Source organism: Atheta coriaria, unplaced genomic scaffold, assembly GCF_025399875.1.
Source record: "Atheta coriaria isolate IRGN ID8LTWV9N9 unplaced genomic scaffold, Caltech_Dcor_3.1 hic_scaffold_4_pilon, whole genome shotgun sequence".
NCBI classification, from domain to species: domain Eukaryota; kingdom Metazoa; phylum Arthropoda; class Insecta; order Coleoptera; family Staphylinidae; genus Dalotia; species Dalotia coriaria.
The window spans coordinates 7,391,710-7,412,259 of NW_027045446.1; the positions used below are offsets into that span (position 1 = coordinate 7,391,710).

At 40.4% G+C, this 20,550-nt stretch overlaps 1 protein-coding gene across 7 annotated transcripts in view; it reads left to right on the plus strand.

Annotated features, from left to right (window-relative positions):
* Positions 1 to 15,934, plus strand: part of LOC135791217 (cadherin-87A-like) — a 73,040-nt gene extending 57,106 nt beyond the window's left edge. For 5 of the 7 annotated variants that reach the window (XM_065301540.1, XM_065301539.1, XM_065301542.1 and 2 more), the window contains 15 exons: positions 7,779 to 7,987; positions 8,101 to 8,238; positions 8,313 to 8,573; positions 8,845 to 9,037; positions 9,102 to 9,208; positions 9,876 to 10,073; positions 10,287 to 11,117; positions 11,180 to 12,716; positions 12,879 to 13,099; positions 13,170 to 13,367; positions 13,449 to 14,413; positions 14,478 to 14,834; positions 14,891 to 14,987; positions 15,044 to 15,196; positions 15,261 to 15,934. In XM_065301540.1, coding sequence (XP_065157612.1) covers positions 7,779 to 7,987; positions 8,101 to 8,238; positions 8,313 to 8,573; positions 8,845 to 9,037; positions 9,102 to 9,208; positions 9,876 to 10,073; positions 10,287 to 11,117; positions 11,180 to 12,716; positions 12,879 to 13,099; positions 13,170 to 13,367; positions 13,449 to 14,413; positions 14,478 to 14,834; positions 14,891 to 14,987; positions 15,044 to 15,196; positions 15,261 to 15,422 — 5,627 coding nt within the window. In that variant the 3' untranslated portion in view covers positions 15,423 to 15,934. The remainder of the gene's footprint in view (positions 1 to 7,778; positions 7,988 to 8,100; positions 8,239 to 8,312; positions 8,574 to 8,844; positions 9,038 to 9,101; positions 9,209 to 9,875; positions 10,074 to 10,286; positions 11,118 to 11,179; positions 12,717 to 12,878; positions 13,100 to 13,169; positions 13,368 to 13,448; positions 14,414 to 14,477; positions 14,835 to 14,890; positions 14,988 to 15,043; positions 15,197 to 15,260) is intronic. The other 2 variants (XM_065301545.1, XM_065301546.1) reach the window with 2 other exon arrangements.
* Positions 15,935 to 20,550: the final 4,616 nt, after the last annotated feature.

Here is a 20,550-nt window from a genome sequence, read left to right on the forward strand (position 1 = left end):
CTTCCTGCAACATTTCGAAAGTTGAAAAATTGCGTTTGAATCGTTGAATCATATCGGGAATTGCGGGCGGCACCTCCACCAACGGACTGCAAACAAATTATTTGTCACATGACATGAAGCTATTTTATATATTTTTATAGAAATGACAATTGTATAATACTTTCATTTACAAAATTGATACTCATCGATTATGATATTGCAATATTTTTTTTACTTTGATGATTTTATTTTATTTTAGTCAAATGAATATTTTTGACTTCAGCTTTTACAAATGCAATAAAAACAGTCATTTATCACAATATTATTGACATTATTGGTCATCTGCGAATATTCCCAGGTACGTGGGCTTTAAAACAATATTCCTATCTACGATGGAAATAATTGTGGAAGTTTAGTTTAGCACTGAAATAATAGTTTGATGTTTATTGATATTTATCTCTAGTTTCCCGAAATATAATTTTTCTTATTCTTTTACTTATTTTATTTGTAGCCTGATTTTTCCTTTAGTTACTATCAGATTTTAGTCCATTTTGATCGTTTGATGGAAACATCATCAATGAAACCTCCACATATCACCCTTCATCCCACATTATTTACACTCATTATCAATCAATCATTAATACGGTGCATACAACCCTCTCTTTTGGTAAACAGATTTAAATTTATGATCCGGTAGCTGAATGTAATAACAATTATGGAACCGAGTTGTGTAATGCGGTTTCCCCAATGAAACTTGCGCGCCATTCGTTTATCCGATTCGTGGACTGCATTGAATCGCGCCGCATAGAAATGTGCTGCATTTGCTTCGAATGCGATAGATTCGATTGAATCTCGTTTTGGGTCGCGCATCGACGCACCGCTGCACGCTTTTTGCGCGTTGTATTATAATGCAGTCGGGTAGAGTGTGCGGGCGACGTGCATGGGCGTGCAAACGAAGCGTACGATGCGAAAATATCATATTTGCTATAATAATGGAGAGCCGATGTGTTGTGCGTTGGGACGCTCGAGTGGCCTCGAGTGGGCCTCGACTCGTTTCACTCGTTTCATCCCGAAAGGGATTTCAGGCTTTTAGCTAATGAAAGCCCAACGGGCGTCTAACGATTCAATTTTGCACGTTGTTGCACTTTAACTAAATTTCGTATTTTTTACAAATTCAGTTTCAATTAATTTTGCAGAACTAAATTGACTTTTTTAGCGTTATGGATGGAAAATTTATTTATTTTTAATTTAATTTGTTATTTATTTTAATACATCAACTTGCAACTAAAAGGTTTTAAGCAAATTTTATCAAATAAAAAAGGTAGTTGGCTCAAATCGTAATTATCCTATGATTCCCCTATGTGTACTACATTTTCATCGACTGTATTAAATTGGCTCCATACTCGTACTTGTTTTCTTCCGCCGTTTGGCTTTGAACAAAAGTTAATGAAACCAACGAGCGCACACAAATAAAAGCAAGGGGCGGGTGGGCATGGTGGGGCGGTAGATACCACTGATGAAAATAAACTGCGCGCAGCGCAAGCTTCATTATTTCGTCCTTGGCTTGTAACGCAATTTCCTCTTTGACTTTGTGCTATTATACCTTTTCGCTCGTTGCTTTATTGCCGCGCGTCGAAAACTCCGCGGGCATCTTTTCCATCACCGCCGACATTCTTATGTTGTACGCATTCACAATTTGCGCATTGTTTCATAATAACACATTGTTTATTTTCCTCATGTATATTGCTTTCTTTTTGTTTATTAATTTGCATTTTATTACAAGTTTCTTTCCTCTGAAGTCGAAACTTCTAACATTTATCAAACGAATTGTTTGACAACATGGCTTTAGGGTGGTTGTTAATGGATATAGAGAATTCATGCGGAGGCCATCAACAGCTTGGCTCGCATTCAACCTGTTAACACCATTACCATAAATACCCATAGTAGTTTCCCATAGTTACGGATATAATTAATGTACCGAATGTCCGTAAGCACAACCTACTTTTCTCGTGGATTATACAAAGTGTTACGGTTTATTGACTTATGCTTTTTTATTTTAATCGTAATTACGTATTCTGGTGATTGGACGCATTGAAATGCGTGCGTGGGTACGTGTGGTCCAATAACATTCAAATTCACGAACATCACGATTTGCAAATACAAATTCGCTTGGTGGTAATAGTGTAGTGCACGAGAGCAGCATACCTTTCACTCAGGTACTAAACCAGGAGATTCCCTCAGAGGGGGCTATAAGGTGTCATCAACATTGCTTAGTCAAATCATTGCTTACAAAATATACAGTGTGTTTTAAATTTAAACAAATACAACAAATAATCACATTAAAAATTTAAAAATAAACTATATGTTAAAGAATTAATATTTTTATCTAGTTTTTAAAATATTAAGTTTGTGTGCATAATTAAACATACTGTATGTGATTCTATAGACTTACTTGTAACTTGTGATAGTTGTACGTTTGCGTTTGATGGCTGTCGCTTGCTGAGTGAGAGTCGGTTAGCATGCAAAACCACCCCTGGCCCGTTCCGGCGGCAGCTCCGGAATATCATAGATACGTTCGACGCATACCTAATTAGTGATTATGGTAATGGCAGTGCGCGTCGAGCGCGAATTCAAAGGTGGCGAGAGGTGGCGCATTGACGAAGGCGTCCACGCGGACATTACGTGTGACATTACACGAAATAACCGAAACCGAGCGGAATGAAAGCACTCATTTTAGAACAATATTTCTCGGATACCTGCACAACAACAACAAACAACAACGGCGCATAAACGCGCATTAATATTCATTCGGATTGCGTGGGTGTTATCAAAGTGCGGTTGGAATTGATTTTGCCTCAAATCGCTGAGTTATTTATAAACCTAATTGTATGTTATGAACATATATAATTTATTTTATTTACCTGCTGGTTAAAATTTAAAATTTATATTATATTTATAAATAAATTACTTCATTATTGGTGCGTTTTAAAAAGAGTCGTGAATAAGTACCTGGATTATTTTAAAATTTTCTTTTACGTGGTTAACAGTATTTTTTAGTCCAATGACTCAAAGATAAAAGTAAGGGCTAGACTTTAGGAAGAAGATGAAAGAGCTGAACTCTCGATGTAATTTAGCTTTAGCATTTTTTACCTTCGAGCGTCGTTCGCGACGAACGTGCGAATATGTGTGGGCTCTGTTCAATCATCCTCTGTGAAACGATTTTCTCTCGGCACAAAGGTGCCAAAGGAAGCAAGAAAAATGCGCCGGATGAAGCTATGAAGCTTTTTTACGTCTAGATAAAGTCTCCAGACCACGAGCTGGAAATCGAAGTAAAAGAAATTACCCTATAACAGTATACGAGGTGTTATAATACTCATCAGACATCGCAATCAAAGATTATTATCTTTAAATATTATTTTAATAATTGATGAAAGAAATTTATGTATTTTTTGATTTGTTATTTTAATATTTGATGAGTTTAGGTGAGTTTGTGCTGCAGTGAGTCGGTTTATTGAGACGAAACGAGGCTAAGTCGGCCACAGATATCGGTCGTTTGGTCCATATTCGCGTCTCGTGAGCTCCAATTTAGAAATGCGCGAAGCGTCGGACAAGAAAGTGGAGAAACGTTTCCTCCATCCGACGAGATCCAACGACATCCTGCAATTGCGTCGCGGACCGCGTCGAGAGGGCCGCTTTGGATGTCGATAATGAAGCGTCGACTGACGACTGCCGCTCGCGAAAGCTGCGAAGCTTCGTGAGATTCTGCAGCGCACTTTATTCGCTTTTATGTGTCACGCTTCGAGCTTCGGCTGCAATTTTCTACGGTTTTTTATTGGATTTCTACGGGCGAGACTTGCGCTCAGCTTACATTTATTGTATCGGGAACATATTTTTCTTTTTGCGCAAAGCAAATTTGCCAATTTACTTGGCGAACAAAAAACGTTGACTTTTAACCTGACGACACGAATTAAAAAAAAACGTATTTTGGAGTTATTATAAAACAGATTCATTAATTACGAGTTAATTTGTTCATATTTATTGGTTTCCCAATGTGATCTCGGTTAATTACGGGAGTAATTTGAAGGCCAAAGAAAGGATGTGTTTCCTGCCAGCCAGCCGAATAACTCGATCGTTGGGGTTAATTAAAATTTATGCCGCATTCGTGCTCGCGCGCTTGCCGCCACGTTTGCAAAGCTTTATTGTCTTTAGAGTGCTTCAGCGTTCCGGTCACATCGCGCACGTTGCACAGAAAACCTATCAAAACCAGAAGCAGCGTTTTGGACGAATACGTTTTTGCACAAAAAGTATTTCCAACTATTCAACTCGAAATTTGGTTAAGAAATTATTCAATCGCCAGCCAATTAAAATCTTGACAATACCGTCATACCTATAATATACTATAAAATAAAACGGCTGTTGATTTTTATAACCTAAAACTTAATTTTATGTATTTACTACTATGTATTTACTAATACTACTGTATGTACTAAATTATATTTTTCTTAATACGACCATAAATTTAATCGCATTAAGTATTGTGTTTCACGTAGCTAACATTTTAATGACGCATTGTTAAAATACAATTTCTCGGCTGTGGACTTATCCGACTTTGCAGATTTTTACAATCTTGACGGTTTTAACGACGTGCTCTTCATTACTTCTTTCATCCGTACTGATAATACTGCCGATTTATGTTTCGTTTTATTGTATTTTATTTATGTGCCCCTAAGATTTATTTCATCCACTTGATTACCAGTTTGTGCGACTTGTGCATTCGTCGAGGGTGCAATTTTCCAAATGAGCGTACCGCTGCTGCAAAAAAAACATACAATTCTGAAGCTTGGCAATGAGATTTTAAAAATTAAGCGCACGAGAAACGCAGATTAAACCGACGCGGCGATCGTTACGAGGCGAACGTAAATTATCGATGGAAATTAAAGCTCCCAAGCCAGGCGAAGAGCTCCGGAAAAAATCCGCTCGGGAATGGCAATCTTAACGCGCAGATTTAATCGTAAACGAGGGATACATAAACTAACGCGTTCGGTCCGCAACAGAAACGAGTCCAAAGCAAAGAAACCGCCCTGTGCAGAAGGTGATTTAGCGAAAGTTCGACGGAGCGGAGAATAACTTATGTTATTTTGCGGTTGGGATGTAAACACATCTACAGAGTCATGCCATTTATAGGATTTATTAAAGTGTAAAGTATTTGGTATGATCTTTAGTTTAAAAATAAAATAGAAAGTTAAAAAAAACATTTAAATTTTTCTTATTTTTTACTGGATTTTTTTTGTTTATGGAAACACTCGGTATTAAACCACCTAAGTACACACAGTGAATAATACGACGTGCTTGCTTCACCTCCTATTCTCTCCGGTCGCTATGCTCGCCACCTTTGAAACGCACTCTATGTAGTTTTCTTGCTCTTGTTGTTTCTCCTGCCGCCGCCTGCTGCAAAACCTAAAACACGCCAAACGTCTTGAAACAACGCAGCTCGGACAACCAGTAGTGGTATATTCTTGCAGTCAGGACTGACATTGTCTTGACAATAAAGCTGCCGACTACTTGTGAATGCTACAAACGCTCTGCGCCGTTCACTTGTAAGCCTCGCGAAACGTCTACTTTGTCTTTGCTGGTCTCTTTGCAGGCAGGGGACAAACTGCCAACTGGCGTGCGAATTAGCGAATCGCCTCGCAGGATTTAAATTGAGCCGTCTCGTTTGTATCCAACGCTCTTGCCCGGCGCCTCCACGCGATTTAGATTCACTGTTAAGCTCTTGTCGTGTCTTCTTCCTTAAAACATGTTTCGAGTAAGAGCTGATTAAGAAAATGTAAATGTAAATATATTGCAGTTAAGGGACAAATAAGGTTGGAATTAATATCTGATGATGGAGCAGAATTAATTAAATTTGTTGCTGGAAAATATGATGGATTGTAAAGATGTCAAAATTGTACTTTTCTATCAAATCGTACTAATCGAACCGCAGCTGTGCAGAATGCACGCGATTTTCCACTCGTGCAAGATTTTATCCAGGCAGGCGATATCGCGATTTTCTTGCAAAGTGGGCGATTACCTTGCGCCCGGTTTTTCCACTTGTGCACGTGCACACATCTCGTTTTGGAACGCAGGCATTTGAGTATGAAATTTTCTTTCACTCGTCTACGGAAAACCATCATTTCCTATTGCCCGCAATCCCACTGAAATATCAATCACACATCGTACGATTAGACAATACCTGCATGTGTTCCTGACTCAGGTTTCTTTTATTTTATTCCTACCATTTCCACGAAATCTTGAAATCGTCGATTTCTTTCATGATTTCCAGGTTTAGCTGAGGGTTTTCTCACGTTTTCCTTACGGTTATTGATGTTCTTTGATTTCTTTCGCATTAAACTTGATTCATCAAAATATGAAAATAAAAGCGGAAAAATGAAAAAGAAGACTAATGGCGATATTGTTGGCAGCGCATCCAGCGCGATTCCGTTTCCAATATTTCCGTGTTTCCTCATTTCTGTGCTTCTCCAATTTTGCCGGCGCGCGTGATTCATTGCATTGCAAGCGTTTGAGTTTCCGGTCAGGATGAATCAAAACGAAACGTAGCTTGCGTTTCTTATCAGGAAATTTAATTTATGTGTATAGAAATATAGAAAATGAGGAAACCGGGGAAGCAATCTGAGAGTTGGAGAAAAATTAATAAATTGAAACAAATTACGTTGTATTATGTTTCATTGGAACATCATTAAGATAATATTTGTTCATTAGTACCTATATATAATATAAATTAAGTATATTATTTTGTTAATTTTATCTCTGATGGTTGGTTAGATAAACTGAATTCTGAGCAAAGGAAAAGCGCATTTTGGGCTATTTTACGAAATCAGTTAACAAATGAGTCGTGGCTCTCGTGTCAGGTCTGAGCATTCAGTTCTTCGCTCAGTTAGACGCTTCACTCATTTCGTAATCAACTAATCTGCTGCTATCGGTATGCTTGTGTCGTCCTGCCAACCGCGCATTCCGTGGCTACGGCAGGAATCTCGCCGACTCGATTTCCTCATCGCCGGTTGTGCAGATTACGTTCGGGAGCGTTTTGGCAGCGTGGTTTCAAATCGCGCCATCGCGCCAAATGCTCCGACGCTCCTCCGGATGTTCTGAATGCTGCGGGATCGCGTGACGAATCCGGCAAGGAGGTGAACACCCGAAACGGCTGGAGTTGTATTCCGAGAGCCGCGTGAGTCGGAACTATTACGTTACGAGCGATTAGAGTATTAGCGTTGATGGCACCGCGCCGGAAGTGAGTCGATTCACACGCCGCACGCCACGCACATCCCTCGAATCACGAATCCTGCAAAATGTCCCAGCCAGCCAAGAGGAGGCTGTTCGCTATTGTGGGCTTCCGTCTATGAATACAAATGCGGAAAGCGGCATGGCGGAAAGTGCAATGAACGTCGGGTAAATAAAGCAACAAAACGGACGGGCGAACGGGAGAGGACGCTCTGGGAAAGACAAATAACGAGCGCACAAAGGCGCAAACACTGACGGCGTAACAACAGCTGGTCGTAGGCGCCCATCGGGCGGCGCTACATCAGTGACACTTCGATCTGTTTCCGCTGTCAATATGCTTCTAATGAAATGTGAAACCGATCAACCACAGACGGGCATAATCCCGATAACAAACGAACTTTTGTTTATTTAACCCTCTTTAATTAAGAAAATTAATAAATATATAGTTGTAATATTTAAAGAAACATTGTTTTAAAATTATTTATTCATATTTCTTATTTCTACTTGTTTAATTGTTGCAGTATGCAGTGGAAATTTACCACCGACGTTCTCATTGGACATGGACAACCTAGCGTTGTCAGAAAACACGCCAGTGGGGTCGATCGTTTACAGCCTGGAAGGTACAGATCCTGAGGAAGGCCCCTTATATTATGGCCTTGAAGGCAGTGATTTGTTTCGAGTCGATCGACTTAATGGTAACGTGACGCTTGTCAAGCCATTGGACAGAGAGGTAATTTATTGATAAAGTTTAAGTTTCACGAGAAAAAATCAATACCTACTTTGATATTACAAAAGACCAGTGAAAACTCAAGCATGTCAATTTTTCGTTCGTACTTTACGTAGGTGAACGATACGCTCAACTTCAATGTCACCATCGAAGATGAAGTGAAAGATGCGCCTCGCGGAGGGAACAATATCGTTCGAGTGCCAATCACCGTGATCGTCTTAGACGAAAACGACAATGCTCCTCTGTTTCTCAACGTGAGTGCCTCGCAGAAAAGAAGGTCTGAAAAGTTGAAATTTTGCTATGTAATGACATATTTTGGTGTGTTTAGGTGCCATATGAGATATCAGTGAAAGAAGACGCCGAATTGGGTTCGACGGTGTTCGCGCACGTGGAACTTGCGGATCCGGATTCGAGCGGGCAGACGATCGAAGTGGAGTGCATCAATCTGCCCGGATACGAACACGCCTGCGATCTCTTTCAGCTGCAGCAGCTCGACGCGTCCACGAACAGTTATAAAGGTGTATTCACGCTCACCGGCAAATTAAATTACACCGTACGCGACGAGTACGAGATGTTACTTAAGGCGACTGTAAGTATTTCTTCCACTCACACCCTCGGAGGCAACCCAAGGCTTCATTCCACTATCTCTTGCCACCTAACACCTTTCATCCTGGTTCATCGTGCAAGCGTGCAGTCTATTTCAATCTATTACGCCGGGAGTATTTGGGATGTCTTCAAGGAGTCTAATTTCGTCCAAATTGCATTCATTTATATTCGCAGGCTCAGAGCAAATTAAATCCAAAATTAAAAATAAGATTTAATTAATTTTCTCGTGGCACGTAAAAATGTTTTTATTGCAGGATGGAGAGCTGACGAATTCTACAAAGGTAGTGGTTTGGGTTGAAGACGTGCAGGATACGCCGCCGAAATTTGAAGGGGATTTGGAAGCCGAGGTCTATGAAGATGCTGAGATAAATTCGTTGATCATGACTGTGCACGCTGAGGATGGTGATCGTCAACATCCCCGACCAATTGTCTACGAACTAGTCAATAGTAAATATGTGATTGGAGTGTTTGTAAACTAATACTTATTGTTTGTTGTTATCTTTTTTACTAGACCCCATGAACTATTTTTTGTTGGATGCGCATACTGGGGAGCTGCGCACGGCGAAACCTCTTGATCGAGAAGTTCTGGAAAATGGCACCCTCACGCTCATAATTAAGGTACGGTCCTATGAAATCTTACCCTACAGAGTTTGAAGAGAAACTTTGAGAGCGGCCCGTCGTTGAACGCGAGTAAAATCAAGCTCGAACGCTTACGCTTAGAAAAACAAGTTTCCGTGGAAATATAACCACGCAGAGCGCTTAAATCTTTATGAAAGTAATCAAAGTTCGAGTTATTAAACGCGATAGGTAATAGGGTTGGCGTAAATTCTTGTTCGGCGCTTCTCTCCGCATCGATGGCTACAAGCGTTGGCGAATTATTTGAAGAATTATGAATGCATTATAAGTGCCCGCCGCGCAAAGTAAACGCACGAACGTGGCCACCGCAGGAAGGAAGGAGCCGAAGGAGGCCAAATTAGAAGACGAAAAGGAGCGCTTACGCCGAAAACCGAAAAAGAAAAGTTATCGGTTGTGCCGCAGCCACCGCGAGCGTTTTACCGGCGGAATTAACGCGGGCGGAAAATCCATCGCTTGATTAAATTCTCAATTTCAATGATTTACTGTCGGGGAAAAGCTCTCAATGAACTTCAAACGATCTGAAATAATTCGCTGGAAAAGTTTCAGAACCTAAATAATATTTACTCAGTGCATCCGCAATAAACTTAAATGCAAGAACTGCTTACATACTCGATAACAATTAATTTTTTGCGTGTGTTTGTTTCTACAGGCTAGGGAATTAATCGATGGACAGAAAGGCAACGACCCACTGACGACGAGCACCGCCCGGGCGACGATAACGATAAAAGACGTTAACGATGAGCCACCCACGTTCAATAAGCGCGACTACCACGTTGAGATACCGGAAAACATCGCCGAGGGATCGCCTTTGCCAAATCTGGATATGAGCGTCCGCGATCCAGATGTTGTAAGTCATAAGTTATAAGTTATATCCTCGTTTGCTAGCAATTTTCTTTGCTGTGTTTGGTAACACTTGCTGCCGATTACGACTTCTAATGCGCTTGCCTTTTTTTTAATAATAACTGAAAACGAGCATAGCGTTCTTATTAAATGGTTCATAGCTTGTCAGCTAATAAAATATCATACATAAACTAAATTTAGTTTCTTTCTGCTTGAAAAGGATCGAAACGCTGAATTTTCTCTTTCGTTGATTGACATCTCAAATGCGTTTGCAATTGAACCGAAAACAGCGACCGGATCAACTCCGGTAACAATTCGCGTTGTGAATAGTTCTTTGGATTATGAAAACCTAAACCAACGAAAATTCTTGATACTTGTGGTAGCGAAAGAGCTTCACACTGAAGAACAATTGTCCTCAACTGCTACTTTGACCATCACGGTCACAGACGCTAACGATAACGCGCCATCGTTTGATCTGGACAGTTACGCAGCAACTGTATCTGAAGTTGCAACCCCTGGAACCTTAGTTACTACAATTGTGGCTAAGGATAGAGATAGTGGTAGATTTGGGGAGAATGGCATTGTTTACTCGTTGGTTGGAAATGGTGCTGAAAAATTCACGGTGAACAACCGCACAGGCACTATTACAATCGCACCCTGTGCGCAACCAGGCGAGGGTGACTGCCTTGACTACGAGACCAAATCTGAGTATTTACTCTCGTTCCGCGCCGCGGATGATGATGGCATGGGACAAACATCAATCGTTCCACTGCGAATCACCCTCACCGACAACAACGACAACGCGCCCATGTTCAGCCAATCGATCTACAAGGTGTTTGTCGACGAGGGCGCGACGCGTTTCGATCCCGAGCTGGTGATTGCGGCTAGCGATAAGGACAAAACTTCGCATATAACTTACGCGCTCATTGCCGGCGATCCCGAGAAGCTTTTCTACATGGACCCCAACACTGGCAAGATCCGCATTGCCAAGCACGGTGGCTTGGACCTTAGTAATGATACTAACACAAACAGTATTTTACTCACAATCGAGGTAAGTCCCAGTCAACTCATTATTCAGAAACTTAATTACGGGCAAACATTTTTTTGCATTAGGCAAGTGATGGCAAGTTCACCGCTAGCGCCCAAGTTGAAATCAACATTCGGGACATAAACAACAACGCTCCAGTCTTCACAAAAGACGACTACGTGATCGCCATTAAAGAAGACGCTATTGTAGGAAGTGAAGTTTTGGTCTTGAACGCCACGGATGCTGACACTGGCATCAATGCCGAGCTAGTCTATAGATTATCCAAGGGTCATTTTGATGATTTTGCCATTAACTCTGAGACTGGCGCCGTGACAATCGCCAACAAACTGGACTATGACAGGCGCAACACGTACACGATTGAAGTGGTCGCAGATGACAAAGGCACTCCTACATTGTCCGGCACCACCACTTTGACTGTCAATGTTATCAATACAAACGATAAAATGCCATACTTTGTTCCGACCACGCAAAAAGCAGAAGTATTGGAAGATGCTCCGGTTGGCACACATGTTCACACATTAATTGCCCTAGATCCGGATGTTAACAATTCAGAGGCTTTGAATTTTGCGGCGACTGAACCTATAACAGCTCTGGACAAACATGGTCATCAAGTGCTGCATAGTGACGACTATAAAGCTTTCTTTTCGGTGGATAGGAACACCGGACGCGTTACAGTGGTGAATCCTTTAATCAGAGACATTGCTGCTGTGGTCAGAATTACCGTTCTGGTGACGGACATTACTGCATCAACCATGCAACAAGGCGAAGGCATGTTGATTATTACGATAACAGATGTAAATGATTCTCCTCCGATGTTCACGCCACCTTGGACATTGGATTTTCCATTCTACACTTTGGAATTGAAGGAGGAACAACCCGTGGGGACTATCGTTGCAACGTACAGTGCATTTGATGAAGATTCGGAGATTGCCGGCTATAGTATTATCCCCCCAAGTGAATACTTTGCCGTGAACAACGGCACGGGGATCGTTCAGATCAAAAAGAAAATCGATTATGAGGAGACCGAAAAATTAAACTTTACCATCGTCGCGTTCGATTCCGGCTTTCCGCAACTGAACGTCACCGCGACTGTGCTCGTGAGCGTGATCAACGTGAACGATAACGACCCGATCTTTTCCGCGTCCAGCTATAACGTCAGCGTTCAGGAGAATCTCGCCAAGGACGCGCACGTGCTCACAGTCAAGGCTAGCGATGCCGACAGCGGAGTCTTCGGCGACGTCACGTACGCCCTCATCGGCCACCATAGCCAACATTTCCGCATCGATCCACGGACGGGCGACATACGCGTGGAAAACCCCGAATTTCTCGACCGCGAGGCCATTCACGAGACGACGATACAAGTGGTTGCCTCGGACAATGCGCCTGGCACGCTCAAGCGTTCCGCCAGCGTACCGATTCACATCGAGATCCTCGACGTTAACGACAACCCGCCGAAATTCAATCAGAGCACGTATAACATTAGCGTCGTAGAAAACGTTAGACTCAACCCACCCGTACCATTGTTGACCATCAATGCCACAGATGGGGACGTGGGTGCCAATGGCGTCGTAAGATATAGGATTATCGCAGGAAACAACAAAGGTAAGCACCTCTGCTATATAATTTTCCCACTATTCATTGTATTCTAATTGCGCGCTAAGACGTCTAGCTATGTCGACAACGTTTTGGTTTTGTTAACTGTCTTGTTGAAGGGTGCAATTGTTTTAATGATAAATTAACCGTTGTTCTGTGCTCCTGCGATAGATGTATTTCTGTTGGGCGAGGAAACCGGCATCCTGTACGCACATAAATCGTTAATCGACGGCCCTCGCAATTATCAATTAATTATCGAGGCGAGAGACGGTGAAGGCGGCGGGGCGCTGACTGATCGAGCGAGTGTGAACATCGAAGTGCAGAACGTCAACGAATTCCGCCCGTCGTTTATTATGCCTGCGTTAGCAAACGCTACCGTCGAAGTTACCGAGGTAATGTTGAATTTACTTAAATTTACTTAATTGCATTACTAATCTTTGTTTCTTTGATACAATGGTACAGACTGATGCAGTTCCCGATTTTTTGGTGATGACTGTGAAAGCGACGGATAAAGATTTTGGTGAAAACGGTCGAATCACATATCATCTGAAGATCGACGACATGATCACACAAGAAACTCCCGAATTCTCCATCGATGCGAATACTGGCGAGCTGAAAACTCGCAAATTATTAGACCGAGAGCAACGCGCCCAATATGATGTGAGTATCGATTACCAACCGTGTTGGTCACTCGCTCAATTTCCATTCTACCGCTCTTGTTTTATTTACTCGAATTTTCAGTTAATCTTGGCTGCTCGCGATCACGGCATGCCCAAGTGGTATGAGACCCTCTGCTACTTAACAATTTTGTTGGTGGACATGGACGATAACCGTCCTGAGTTCCCCGACTCCAAGACGACTAATCCGTACACGTTCTATATCAGCGAGAACGACGCGCCTGGTGTCCGCATCGGACAAGTACGAGCTTTGGATCGAGACGAGGGCAAACACGCCCGCGTCTACTACTACCTCCTGTCTGGTAGCGAGCAGGGTGCCTTTACCCTGGACAAGTCTGACGGCTCGCTGTACACGAATCGTTCCTTCGATCGCGAACAGCGTGCCGAGTACGACCTGTACATTCTTGCTAACAACGATCCCGACTTTTATCTCACCAGCGAGGACCGCGACAATCTTACCGAGGAGCAGGTCACGCACGACGGTAGCATCGCCAAAGTGAAGGTCTACATTCGCGACGTAAATGACAACGCGCCCACGTTTGAGCGAGACGTCTACTACACGGCGGTGAACGCGATGACCAAAGTCAACAATTTTATCCTAAACGCAACCGCCTCGGACCCGGATTACGGAGCGAACGGTAGCATATCCTACTATATCAAGGCGTCCAATCTATACAAGTACGGGTCGGACAAGAGCTCCGGTTCGATCATCCCTTCGCCCTTCAACATCACGCAGCAGGGGCAGATCAACACTGCTTCGTATCTTGCCGAGAACAATCAGCATCGGTTTATCGTCGACGTGGTAGCTAGGGAAAACGCCTTTCCCGAACGCGAGACAGTCACGAAGGTGCACGTATGGATTTTTGAGCCAAATCAATTAAATCGGATTATTCTGTCGAGACCGGTAGACGAGGTCCTACGGGAAAAGGATGAGATCGTCGCAGAGTTGAGCAATGCAACTGAAAGTCGTGTGATTGTAGACGAGATTCGATATCATACAGATGATATGGGTAAAAAGAACGAAGAATGGTAAGCCTTTTGTAATATTTTACTCAATCGAATATTATGTAATTCTCTGTTCTTTACTTTTCAGGAGTGATATGTATATCCTCGTGGTAGATCCCAGAACGCATTCTATCATTCCCGTTCCTGAAGTACTGAAAACAATCGATTCAAAGTATGACTTCTTGAAGGATTACTACGCTGGGTTTGCCATTGAAAACGTTGTACCAGCATTTGCTACTGAAAAGGACGACGCGTTTGATCCGGCATTAGCGGCACTCATAGCTTTGCTCATTGTGTTGATTGTTGGAATTATTACGTTTACGGTGGTGTGTTGTTGTTTGCGTCATTGGACTATTGCGCCTAATCTAAAGAAAAAGGACGCTCTTATTAAGAAGGCAATAATTGACGATCTCAACACAACCGAGAATCCATTGTGGATTGAACAGTAAGTCGATTATAATATTATAATAATTTTAAAATTATTAATTTAATTATTTTCAGGAAATTAAAAATATATGAAGAACAAGAGTTGACGATGCAGGTTTTCAATGAGCCAGAGAATATGAATAATCGGAGAAGTAGTGATGAATTTATGCCAGTAAGTCTATTCAAGGTAGTAAATTGATCATGTTGCTTAATCTCTTGCTTGTTCAGGATGACAATACATATGCGACGATTCAACATCCAAACCGCCGTGGCTCTGTGCATATGGCGACCTTATCAATGGCGGATGAATTCGCCGATTATGCAACGTTATCTGGAGTGGCACAACATTCCAATAGCAGTACACTGCGTGGATCGCCAAATGTAAGCTTATGAAACTAGTGGATGTTTCATTTAATTTACACGATGTTTTCTTATTGTATTGCAGTATTATGAGGCAGCTATGGGCTTTCAAGGCTCAACATTCCAAGTCCCAGAACCGGCTAGCAGCTCATCCGAAGATTTCAACTCATTTAATCGCAGCCGATTCAAGCAGAACAACACCAGCGGTGGTCTCGACAAGACGGAGTTTGTCGCAGAACTGATATGAATGCCCTGATTAATCTAGTAGACTCGAACCTATTGGTAAGATAAACAAGTGACAATTATTATACATATGATATGACAACAAGATGATAATACGAGCAACGTGATGACAACAGTTGCAAATTAATTTCAGCAAATTAACTTTTAAAAACGAACAAATTCAGTGACAAAGTGTGTGATAAGACAATACAACGTTTTAGGGGACAGCACGCCGCACCAAAATCAATGACGGTGCTGTTCTGCTTGCAAAAGAAAATATTGTAAAATAATAAGATTACTAATATGAATGAATAGTTAAGTCGATGAATATGAAGTGTATGTAGCATTCTTTGCATTGCATTTTTGTTTTAATTGAACCATTTGGAAAGGGTGGAATTCTGAGGTACTTATGACATTAAAGTGCAACGTAAATAATGCAAAATAAAATAAAATGTTTAGGGTAAAATTGTATACAAATTTTACTTTAAATTTTGTAATTTATTGTTGAAACAAAAATAACATTTAGATAAAAAACGATTGATGCCTGCTTAATTTAAATTTTAAGTTCATTTTTATTACACATAAAACTCAAACCAATTTTTTTTTTATGGTAAACTGTATTATAACTAGAGTCCGACTAGTGCCCCTGCAACTGCGGGTCGGTTGTCAATCTGTTTTGCTTAGTTCGGCTTAGTCGGTTAAGCGCTGTTGGGAGTGCTCACGTGTTTTGTTTATTCATGTTCATTAATCAAACGTAGTGACCCTTTCTCGCGATTCTTGATATTTTGTAGCATTACTTAAATCGATTGACGATCAGCGGCATTTAGTAGTAACAGCCCACTGCAGCGCACAACGAATGATTTGAGTGATTCTTTGCGGAGCGCGCGTGCCGTCCGTCGAATAGGTATGTTCTGGTTAAATGAAGTTAAATTTATGTGTTTGACGTGAATACATTTAGAATCTCTGCGTGGAATAGTAAAGAAGTGCGTATAATCAATTCTACATTCAATTTGCGGAAACGTGTGTGTGCGCCTTAGTCCTTTATTGATAGAAGAACATAGGAGTAAGTAGCATCAAATAAAACTTTACTTTTATTTAATTTTTAAATCTTACACCATGTTATTGCTTTATAATAATGAAAATGATTCAGTCAATAAAGTGTTAAGAAATAACTCCGCATGTGGTCTCTAATTCAAAATCTCTTATTTATTTCTCTAATTATACAATCTCTATACTCGTATGTCTCATGATCTCGACTTCTCCCCTTTTACACGGTCGTCTCTGCCGCGTTCTCGTCGACTCCCCTCTCGTCTGTCGTCTCTCGCACACCTTGAGTATCCTTCCCCCTTCACCCGCAGCGCTTGCGCGCAGTTCAGCCGAGTACGCCACAAGGCCATACTTAACAAAAGGCTAATTTAATTTTACATTATTGCTTACGTGAGTCCCTAGTGTTCACTTAGTCGTTTTCAGGATTAGTATTTTAAGCCATGTTGAACTCTAAGAGGACACCATAGTATAGTGTAGTATAGCACAGTGCATTTTATGTATGCTGTAGTTTTATTGTACTGTAAGATATGAAAGTATAAATAAAAGATAAAAAGATACGAATAAGATTTGATAAGTGAGCCGTGTGGCTCTCAGGTGTGAAGCACATGCTGCCATACCGTAGGTCGATGGTTCGATCTTCAGATAAAGAAGGCATTTTTCTCAAATATAAAAATAAATGGTGCAATCTGGGTTGCATATGTCAGTTCAATTTAGTAAGGTGCAAGGCAAATAAATAAGATGAGAAGATGCAATACAATATAGAAACAAGCAGAACAGGTGAAAAGAGATGAAGAGTATAAGAGAGAGAGAGAGAGAGCAGTTAGACGAGAGGACAGAATAGAGGAAAGCCACCCCGAAAGAATACGGGAGTGGCTCGGATTTTTAAATTTTTTGGCAGCGTGTCGTTCTATAGTGTACTGCTATCGATGCTCCCGGCCCATCCTACAGCTACGATTCCTCTACGCTTCATCCCCAGGATTCTTAGGTATATCAACAATTTTTATGGTGGGGACATTCCTTATGAGGACTTGTAAAAATATTTCGAAGTTTTAAGTCGTCTCCAAATTAATAAGGCGACACTTGGTACAAATATTTTACAAGTTCTGACCTTGTACCTGAAATGATGTAGTGGGTACACACAAATCATAGGAGGCACAGTCACTTTTAACATTTCTTTATTGAAACATCTAGCTGACCTGGCAAACTTCTTTGTTCCGCCTCGCTTTGCTCTTGTGGATTGAGAAGCACGAAGTCGAGCTCATACTAACACGGCGCTTTCACGTGCAATTTTTGTTCTTCTTCAGTCCTTTTCATTCGCAATCCTTCGAATCCTAGCGTTGCATTACGGTTTTGTCGGATAAGTATCTTAATCGTTTTGATCGTGTACGTTGAGTGGGGAAGCTACGAAGCATCGCACAAAGAAAACTCTTCATTTAGTATCTTCCAAAGAAGTTTCTAACTTTAAAAGTATTAAAAAAAGTATCCTACACTTACTAAGTCTTATTCAAAACAAACACATCAACTGGCAACTTCAACCAACACGTACAAATCCCACGCACGTCTATATGCTTTAGGGGAAGCTACGAATTGCACAAAGGGGAGACGGGATACTAGAAAACATTATATTTGTGTGCTCTTTTTTTCCCCAGGCTAAACCATATAAGCTGAATAAGTGTTTGTTTCTACACTGATTTGGGTTGCGGTTTCCTTTAAAAATGTAACGTTTCACGCACGTCTATGCTTAGGGGAAGCTACGAATTGCACAAAGGGCAGACGAGATAATAATAGAAAACATTATATTTGTGTGCCTTTTCTTCCGTAGGCTAAAACCATATAAGCGAATATGTCGGTTTCCCTTTTCTTTAATGTCGTTTCTAGTGTTCCCTTAAAGAGTTTTCTACTTCTAAAAGTATCCTAGTAACCTTCCTCCAAAACAAAACATCAACCGGTCAACTCTCAACCCACACGTACACACACATACACACGTCTATGCTACGAAGCATCGCACAAAGAGGAGACGGGGATAATAGAAAACTTTGTATTTGCGTTCTCTTATTCTCCCGCAAGATAATCCATATACGCAAATATGTTTGTCTATTTTTAGTGTCGTTTAGTACCTTTTTTAGAAAAGTTTTCATTTCAAAAAGTATCCCATTACCTTCTCCTGGCCCTAAGCTACCTTAGCCGTTCTTTAGTTAAAATCAAGGTAACCAACACGACTTTCTTTTATATATATATATATATAGATGTATACAATGAAAACTTGTAAAATGTAATACTAATAGTATTTTGAATCTAGTTATAAGAGCAGTATAGCCCTGCACATGCAGACAATTACCAAGGGTAAAAGTTAACAAAGAAAAACTATTATACAAGGTGTTCCAAAAGCAATATAATAACATTTAAAGAGAAAATGCAAAATTCAAGTAGGGAAATACATATCTAAAACCACAGTAAAAATCAAAGAAAATTAATGAACAGGGTGATTTAAAGAGAAAACGACAACATTTTAAAGAAAAATCCTAAGTTTCAGTGGGATAACATATGTATATCTTCCCCCTTTTGACAAATTCACCAAGGGAAATTATAATACAGGGTGATACAAAAGAAAACTACAATCTTTTAAAAGAAAATTCTAAGTTTCAGTCCAATACAGGGTGTTACAAAAAGAAAACTGTAAGTATTAAAAGTAGAACGCCCAAACACTAATAAATTTGGTCTATTAAATGTTAAGGAAATTATATCTCCTGGGTGATACACAAAGAAAAATTAAGATTTAAGTAGGAAAACGGATAGAAACAATTAACAAGGCGATATTAACAAGATAATAAAGGAAGAAACCCACCAGGAAATTTAAAAAATCAAAATGTTTAAACCGGAAATCAGAGAATAGTGAAAAGAAGAAAACCTAAAAATAGGACATTTCCAAAATTGTATTTTCTTTGGTTATGAAGGAAAAGTGATGGGTTGGATATTACAAAAATATAGCACAAAGCAGAATTTTATTTTAAATCATGTAAAACAACCGGCGACCAGCCCGGAAAGCCGCCAGAGGATCAAGGGCGCAGCCGACGGCACGCGTCTATCTTAATCTTTTTAATTTGTAGATTAAACAAAAACAAAACAAGGTATCAAATACGTAATGCAAATCAACGGTTTTGAAACAGAAACAAAAATTATTTGTAGGCTTAAAGACCACGCAGTTGAAGTAAAAACAAGTAAAGGCAATAATAGATTTGATTTTCAAATGGCTTAAGAAATGCGAGAACATACCTTGATGCAAAATTAATTTTTGCGCTTTTGGCCTAACCAATAAATTATAAGGACCTAATTATGCACATTGTAGAAATGATAAAATACGCCTATCATACAAAAAGAGAATCCGACGGTCGACGGAACATCACTCACGTTTTACCTCTGTGTATAATCAATTCGCATTTAATGAACGCCGCACATCACTCGCGCACAATGGAAGGGTTAGCAGATCAACCGACGACAAATATGAGACTAACGTGATAGGCAAGCCAACCGCGTGGCGAACCGCGTGGCGACCGCACAAAGATTGCACGAGATAAGAAAACTTGTTTGTTTGTAAACACTGATACATTCAGTGTGGTAATGCAGAACATGAAAAGAATTGTCCTCGTACAATGCATGGAACTTTTAATTTCGATTAAATTAGGACACCAGTAACAAAATTATAGATTTATTGGCGTGAAATCACCTATTTTTTTTAATTGCAAATATGCCCTAAACGTTCATTGTTAGGATAATAAATACTAAAACAGTTCTTTTAATTTATCGTCGATTATTTTCTTAACTTTTTTTCCTAAGATTAACCGTTCAGGCCCTATTTGCAAATTTTAGTGAAAACTGCATTCGACATAAAAAAAGAGAAATCTTTTGTCTTTTTTATGTCGAAATATTTTATTTCAACAATTTCAGATCCTGTAACAATTAGAATTTTTGAATTCTGTTTTTGGTTCTGAAACATTTGAAACATGTAACACAATTGTAGATTAAAGCCATTTTGGCATTTAAAAATCTTTTTTTTTTTAAATTAAAATTGCAAATAGGGCCTAAACCCTCAGTGATAGAAAAATAAT